The sequence below is a fragment of the Thermobia domestica genome, chromosome 8 (assembly GCF_964235325.1).
Source record: "Thermobia domestica chromosome 8, izTheDome1.hap1.1, whole genome shotgun sequence".
Lineage (NCBI taxonomy): Eukaryota > Metazoa > Arthropoda > Insecta > Zygentoma > Lepismatidae > Thermobia > Thermobia domestica.
The window spans coordinates 186344196-186353007 of NC_137461.1; the positions used below are offsets into that span (position 1 = coordinate 186344196).

The window sequence follows — 8812 nt, forward strand, 5'->3', positions numbered from 1 at the left end:
TTTTTTTTTTTTTTTTTTTTTTAACGACTACGTACCAAATTGTACGTACCGATGAATTTATTTTTTCGGAATTTTTAATAAACTTCTATTGAGACTCACATGTGACAAATAATGAGTTGGAAAAAGTTACAAATTAGTTAAGAAGAAACAATCCAATATCAATCAATATTATACGCACCTGCTTTCCATGCGCAAAAATATTTTTCTTATAGCTTCTTTAAAAGGTTTTTGTTGGTGCGCATAATACTTATAGATTGAGACGTTTAGGTTAAAAACAGACACCATCCATCTTGACTTAACTGAAGTTTTACCTCCGGCTACCTGACAGCCGCAAAACTGAACTTTCGCAAAACACTCCTTAAATGGACTAGGATCCACCAGTCGGACTTTGAGTGTGGATGACACGTGGTCAGCGTGTCGGCTCCTACGCCGATGGTCTGCGCGATCAGGTTTCAGTACATCTCTACTCAAATGAGTTTTTCAATTGCCTCACTGTGCGAAGTAAACACCATTCATTTTTTAGCTTCCACCGGGAAACAAACCCAGAACCACGTACGAAAGGCGAGCGCACTAGTCACTAGACCATAAACGAGCTTTATTTCTATCAATATGTTGAAAGAACAAATATTTGGAAGAGCATGAGCATAACAAACACTATAGGATTATCAACTCCGTGAACTTGTCTCAACACCGTGGATTCATTAGTTTTCAGATGGACATGGAGTTGAGAAAATTGAATATAATTTATCTTTACCGGCACACTTTTTAACCAGTACATGTGAGTAATTGTGTACGAATTTTCTACGTTAAGGCGTAGGTTTCTCAAGGGAAAGAAGGTATATACCATATAAATACATTCAGTAATAAATACCATGGTGTTGAGTAACAATTAATATACGCACCTGCTTTCCTCACACAAAAATATTTTTCCTATAGCTTTTAACACAAGCACACAACTTTTTCTGTTCTTCAGTCAAACATGTCTGCCTTGTCTTCTTGTGGGTGTTGCCAATGTGAACGACCATGCTATCTGTTGAGAGCAATGACAATTTTTTCTCATGCCATTTAGTTGAGACGAAAGAGAGGTGACAGAAACGAAGCACAGTCAAGCTTTCTAAAGTAATCGTTATAAAGGTTTACTTTCCATAAAACCGAAACATTGAAGTGTTCTCTTCCATTTAATTACCATTAAATTATGTTTGATTTGCGACTTCAGTTGCAATTTATTGATTAAAATCAGTCAACTGTACTCTGTGATAGCCCACGGTGTTGAGAAATCTGGGTAATAATTTTTTACGTATGTTTCGTAGATATACCTAAGTAGATATATATAACTACGGGACAGAAATAAACGATCCAAAACACCATTAAAACTAATGAAGATTTTGGTTGTTTATGTTTGACCCGTACTTTATATATATCACGCTTGTCATAAAAGGATGAGATTGACTGTATGAATCCTTTGATGAAATTCTGTATACGCCACTGGTTTGAACTACACAGGAGACAACTCATGGAGCTTACTTTGGGATGGGTGAAAAGCGGATTCACTGACGGATACACAGGGAGGATGTTGAGGCGGTCTCTCCCCAAAGACTCCAGTTTTGTACGCCTATATATAAAATAATTCACTACTTTATTATGATTTGATGTAGAACTCTATATTTTAAACCTACATTATTCGTCCAGGAAGTAATCCGCCCTCTCCAAACGACTACAATTCTGGACTCGATAATGTGTGAATCCATTATGCAGAGATTGACTGTTTAGAACATATACTGTGTGTATTCACTGTTGAGGAAATAAGTTTATTCCTGCTTTTCATCTTTATCACACACTGTGATGATTTGAAGGTTTCCACCGGGTAGGCTTTGGATTAGCCCAGACAATACAAGATCCAAACCTGTATCCGAAGATCAGTTGGGATTAATTACTGTCCGGGATTTTCGGGTTAGTCAACGGAAAACCTGGAAATTTCAGTGTTTGGTCAAGCGGTGGCTTGCAAAGCTGTCTTGTGCGGACATGAAAAAAAAATCAATAGTGATAAGATGTTCTTCGGAAAATTACTTCCCTCAAAAAATAAAATTTTAATAAGAAAATAATAATTTAGAATATAATTACGGAAACTGTAAAAAATATATTTCAAATAACGAAAATTAAGTATGTATATATATAGGATAACTGTCCCAATAATTGACACTGTCGTCTTTTTTTTCGCCGCAACAAGACTGCGGGACTAGATACCACCAATGCTGCCACCTGTTATTCCTTACTGGTGTTGTCAATCCTACACTACCGTTAGTTTTTGTTACTGGGTGGTAGTACTCCAAAGGAAGCAGAACATCGATGGACAGTGAGAAGTCAACTGTTTTCTCAGCTTTCTAGTAACGGTTACGCTTAAGGAAAGTTGTTTTTGTTTCCGGCGCATATCAAATAGACCATAATAAAGACTGACGAGTTAAAGATGTTTTGATGTAACTGAAAGACTAATAAATCAGATTAAACCAAAAATTTTAGCTTCTTGAAAGTTAAACCTAGTTTTTAGGGGGGATGTCAATTATTGGTCAAGGTTAGCTGCAATCACCAGTAACTGACACCCCTGTCAATTACTGCTGATTTGCCTAAGCTCAATGAATATCAGTAGAAATTTGTATACCGTGTATTTCACTGAAGTTAAGTTTACTTGTAGAGTTTTATATCTATATCTATATCTATCTATCTATATATATATATATATATATATATATATATATATATATATATATATATATATTTCTTATAAAATCCCATTAGTTGACAGGGAGTGTCAATTACTAGATCCACGGGTATCAGTTTATAGGCTACTGCAGAAAAAAAGTACAATTTACACATCTTTGTTATTACTGTGATGTGTCATCATTCGAAAGGACCTGGGTTGACACCTTTGTAATTAACAGAGAACCGACCTTGCTTTAAAAAAACTTCTTGAAGTGGTAAATATCCCCTTGGTACGGAGTTAAGTGGACCTAGGCCTTTTCCCTTATTTTTCTTTATCTTTCTGAGTGTTCAATATGACTTTAAGCAAGTGTCTTCCCTTAATCTACAGTACTCTTACTTGGTATATTGCCATTGGTAGAGTAGCCTATGGTAGCCGATTAGTAAAAAAGGAAATAACATATATTTATGGACACTGTAATTGCTTTACACTGATGAACCTAAGGAAAGATTCTGCTCTGTTTCTTTACAAGTGAAATCAAAGTAAAATCACATCTAATAGGTCTAATGTCAAGTCAGAGTGCATCTTTAGCTAATGATCATATGAATGCCAGGCAGCTGCAAGCTGGCCACACCTACAAACGAGAGGGCACAGTCTTCTCTAGATATTGGTGACAGCCTAGAGGAAAATGAGAAAACAGAAGTGGCACAAGTGTTAGAAATACCGTCCTTGCCATCAATTTCATCCCTTTAGATTCCGTCAGGTGGTGAAAACACTAACTCTAAGTTTTACGTCCCACGTTTATGGCGGTTAGGCTAGAGGAGACGGTGATGATGAGAAATGAGTGAAATGGTAGAATGAAGAAAGTGGGAGGAAACGGGAGAGCCTCAAGAAGACCCACGAGCACGGTGTTTGTCCACCCCAAACTCCATACGGGGCGAGCTGGGATTGAACCAGGGACCCCAACCACCGGAGATGAACGCTCTACCACTGAGCCACCCAGCAAGAGAGTCTGGGAATGGACAGTGACATTCCAACCACGTCACATCAACTATCAACGTGTAAAATTGGAAAAAATACGTGTTTATTATGATGAACAGTTTTATATCGGTTGCATTACTGCTATTGATAAAGACAGGGTTCGGCTAATTTCTTAGAGAGGTCACGGAAGACAAATTTGTGTGGTTAAAAGTCACTGATATTGATAAAGGTGGACATAAAATTCATATTTTACGGACCGATTTCTCTAATAGGATAATGTCGTTATGCACAAGATAAAAATCTCATACCGACAGATGAAACTATCCTAAAGGTTTTCCAGTATCATTACGCCATTAATTCTTGTGTTATGCGATGCTGTTACATTAGGACCGAGGACATTTCAAATAAGATAATATTTCATTGATAGTATTAGAAAATATTTTACTTTTCAATTATACAATTATTAGTACTTAATTTTCTTGTCATATGTCAGCTGGAAACAAGACTATGCTATGAATATTAAGTATTAACATCCGTTGTATGCAAAAATAATATCTCAAAACTGTTATAAATCAGCTAGGTAAGGTGGTAGAAAATTATGTACACTTGATTTACTATACGGAGGTACACTTGTTTTACTATACGGATCCAGGAATTGTGAAATGTACAGGAAAAAATTGGCAAGTCTTTAATTTGCTTATTTCATGTCGAGGACAGGGCATTAGTGCCATATCGCCGGACCACTTTGAAAACTGAAAAAAGCACGAAAATGTACTGCATTCGGTTATATTCTGTTGGATTACATTAAGGTACATTAGAAGACGTTACTTTACGATAGAGGCATATAAACTAGTCCAAAAACACAAATCAACCTGTGCTAAGTGGCCACTAAAAGCACGAATGCTATATAACCGAGTCAGGGCGAGCGCAGCAGGGGGGCGAGCGGAACGATGGGGTGTCCGAAGGAAGCAGGCGCGTCAGTGACGGTGGGTATATGCGTAGCGAGGGTAGTGACAACATGTGGGTTTTGGCGGTCATAAGAATTTCAATAGCACTTGTCATGGTTTTATACTTGCAACGCTTCACTTGTTAACATACAACACAGCTTCTGTACACTGTGCAGAAATACATTCCCGTTCAGTTAGAAGCCACTCACCTTCAAAGCTAAGGCTTGTAAACTTTTCCAATTTCAGGAAGAAAATCGTGTACAACAATTTCCTCGGGTTTCTTTTCCTTAAATAAATACTCCGCTAAATAGCCCTCGGAAATGCTCTTTCTTCTTCCTCAAGGCCATGCCTTTCGTGATACTATATCATAAGAAATGTATCTCTCCGCGAAATAGTCCTTCCGCCTCCACATACCGTACCGCTTACAACAAAAACAACTTTCCTCCCTTTTAGTATTTCAGTTATCTCACTTTCACTCATTCCTCCTCACAAACTTAAATAAATTCTCCAATTGACCTGGTAAATTTCCTAAAATTGGTCTGGCGATACGGCACTTAAACCGAGAACAGAACCGAACCAACCTCTGCCGGGCTTCTAACCCGTTCCTACTACTACTCCTCTTACTCCTGCTTCTACTACTACTAATACTTATACTATGGATCCGTATTAAAGTAATACTGCACGCCTACTGTAACGTAATCCAACGTAACTTAATGTAATCCAACGAAATATAACTGAATGCAATACACTTTGATTTTTTTTTCAGTTTTCAAAGTGTCCGGCGATACGGCACAAATGCCTTTTACTGAAAGGTAAAGGGGAAGGAATCCCAAAGCACCACTACGTATGGTTGCGGCAACGTAGAGCTGTAGTGGTCGCTGAGAGATAGAAAACATGACAGATGACAGCACGTTCTGCTTAAAAATAAACTTTTGCTACAAAATGTTAGCAACACCGTATATAATCTGTAAGTTAAAAGAGTCTGGCAGCATATCGTATGAAAATAGCAAATTACCCAATTTGTACGTACAAGATCACATGTCTGGCAACACTGATACAAAAGGTGGTCTGCAAATAAACACGAGCTAGAATTCAACAAGAAATGAAACTTCCTGTGTGTGTGTGTCTCGAAAAAGCGCTTTCTTTCTGTACGCTTTCCTCCCCTCTACCCAAAATACAACTTTGTAATAACTTCACAGTTGATTAAAGTTGTTTGACTAATGTGGCTGCAAGAAGGAATTACATAGAAGAGATGTATGAAGAAGAGAATTATTTATCCCTCTGAACCAAAGGATTCGATCCAGATAAAGGATCGAATAACAAATCACATAACAGATCACATAACAAATGTTAATGTGAATCCAGATAAAGGATCGAATCCTTGTTTAGGGAAATCTGAGGTTATATATTACGACGCTGGTGTAATGCTTTCCAACTATGAGATCCTTATTTCATTAAAATGATTTTTAAAGTGTAATTGCATTCAATGCTTGGAGTGGTCTTGTTATGTATATACATGGCCATTGATCGAGCTTATCAGTGTATTAACCCGAAGTGTGTTAACTAGGAAAGAACATTCGAGAACTATTTAGTGTGACGAGTAGGCGTGGTAAATTCAGATCGAAAATTTCACGCGGGATTCTTATGCATATTCCAGTTTGTGACGGATGCGAAATCAGTGAGTATAGCATTATGGAGGTCGATAGACTATATCCACATACAATGTGAGGTGTCAAGCATTGTAATGCTTAGTGCAGGGTAAGCTTGCTTTATTGTAAGTAGTAGTAGTAGTACAAACTGTTTATAAGCCCCGCAGGGGTTGGTTGGGTTCTGTTCTCAACATAGTAGAAGTAATAATAATAATAATAATAATAATAATAGGAACGGGTTAGTAGCACTGCAGGGGTTGGTTCGGTTCTGTTCTCAACATTAGTAGTAGTAGTAGCAGAACGCATGTAGTAGTAGTAGGAACGGGTTAGGAGCACCGCAGGAGTTGGTTGGGTTCTGTTCTCAACATAAATAGTAGAAGTAGTAATAGCAGTAGTAGTAGCGGTAGTAGTAGTATAGGTGTAGTAATAGTAGTAGGAATGGGTTAGAAGCCCCGCAGGGGTTGGTTGTGTTCTGTTCTCGACATAATTATAAGTAGTAGTAGTAGTATGATTATGATGAATGTATGGAGATTCCATATCGTACTATTTGTATTCTTGGTTCTTTATTTTGTGGGAGGGGGTAACTTGGTACACTGTTGATTGCCAACATGTCATGTTGCCACTTTTTCATAATACGGTACCGATAATACATATACCACAACGATATGGGATAGCCACATGTGCTAGAATAGCCACACTAGCGTTGTAAAGAATTACCGAATCTGAGCCACACTAGCGTTGTAAAGAATTACCGAATCTGATTGAAAAACCAACAAACTCTGAGTGATACAACTTGGAGGAACCAAAGGAACGAATCCTTCTTTGAAATGGATTGAAAGAAATCGATTGTGGAAAAAGAACCGAATAGCTTATAACTAATAAGGGCATTTATTCCGAAGTTGGGCGTCCGCTTTCGCCACATTTTTTCGCTGTTATCTTCTTTCCACACTTTCTACAATCTGTTATTAGGTTCATTAATCCGTGTTCTTCACAAACTTTTAAAAGATTTTGTTCGTTATCAACGTATTGCCTCACAAATGTTAAAACTGTTACTTCATTGCCCTTGTACGTTCGCCATGTTGATAACATATATGCTCATTTCTTTCCCACAATGCAACTGTTTTGTTACCTTGCACCAAGTAGTTCCCTCCGCTCGCCGTATAGTCCCATGTTTACAACCGCTTATATATAACAAATAAACAGATTTTTCGAGACTCTCATATATTATCAAGCACACAAACGATCAAATTATCCATATCTTTCATGTAAATTTTAAAAATTTTGCTGGAAACGGACGCCCAACTTTGGAATTTAACCCCTAATAAGAATGCTATCTAACCTAGTCAATGCGAGAACGCAACAGGGGGTATCCGCGCAAGCATACGTCCGAAGGAAGCAGGACATAAACGAAAATAGCAATAAATAAAAAAACAAAAAAAATTGATATCTATAAAATCACGTTGAGAGCAATTGCTTCACACCTAACTCTATATTTGTGAACAAAGATTTCCGAGCAGTTTTACTATACGGATCCATAGTATAAGTAGTAGTAGTAGTAGTAGTAGTAATAAGCAAAGGGTTAGAAGCCCCGCTGGAGTTTGTTGGGGGCTAATGTTTAGCAGTACAATTTTGGTAATTTCTGTTCACATTCGGTTAGTTTAGGGTAGGGTAGGTTAGGTTAGATTGTTATATTAGTGTAGGGGTCCCGCATAATTTTCCAAAAAATGAAAGAATTTCGCTTACTTCTACTCATATTAGGTTAGGTTAGATTTGGTTACGTTATGTTACGTCTAAGTACTTGCATCATTCATATCTCCTGTAAATTTTGTTTTTTACGTGCTTCTGGACCCCTTGTACTAAACAATCTCCATCATATTATCCATAGTTCCTCTTACCATGAAAAGAGAATCATCAGCAAAACCTGGCAGCTATGTAAGCAACATAACACAAATCAAGCTACATAACATCACTACCACTAACAAGGGATGGGTATCAAAATGGCTCTTGCCACTGTTGCCACAGTCCTAGCTCTGGAGTGGGCTGAAAAATAGTACCAAATCGAAACAAAAATGGCTGAGTTCATCATTTTATACCACTGTAATTCATGACTCTATAATACGAAATTAAAAGAGATGAAGTTCTAGAACACTACCCCCCCTCTCTCAAGAGTCCAAATCAAGAAAATGCTCTTTTTAAAAACATCCAGATAGGAGGACTCCGAACAACCATGCAAGTAGATGAAACATTCCTCGCACGTAGGAAATATTGTTGTTTGTTTGTAGAAGCGTCACGTAAGTGGCACAAAAGAACGTTGCCACTGTCTTGAAAACAGTGATGCCAATTCCTTCAGAGCCGTTTTCCCTTCACAAGCTTCAGAATTTCCCTTTTCCGGACAAAATTTCCCTTCATCCAAACCGTTCAAGTACTTAGTAAACGTATTTTCAATCGTTTTCGCTTCCACCCCCTCATCCCAATCTTATAACCACATACAAGCAGATACCTGACAACCTTCCTTTGAGCTTACGCAGAATTTGAACTTG

The 8812-nt window shown here is 37.7% G+C and overlaps 1 protein-coding gene across 6 annotated transcripts in view; it reads right to left on the bottom strand.

The window, feature by feature from the left end:
* LOC145693370 (uncharacterized) overlaps nucleotides 1-8577 on the bottom strand; it is a 62106-nt gene extending 53529 nt beyond the window's left edge. Inside the window, exons 1-2 of one of the 6 annotated variants that reach the window (XM_081769308.1) lie at nucleotides 8168-8574; nucleotides 903-1030 (exon numbers count right to left, since the gene is read on the bottom strand). Coding sequence is in view for 1 of the 6 variants with exons in the window: in XM_081769310.1 (XP_081625436.1) it covers nucleotides 8168-8184 (17 nt within the window). In the remaining 5 variants the exon portion in view is untranslated. Of the gene's footprint in view, nucleotides 1-902; nucleotides 1031-8074 lie in introns of all 6 variants that reach the window. The other 5 variants (XM_081769310.1, XM_081769311.1, XM_081769307.1 and 2 more) reach the window with 5 other exon arrangements.
* Between the last annotated feature and the right edge of the window lie 235 nt (nucleotides 8578-8812).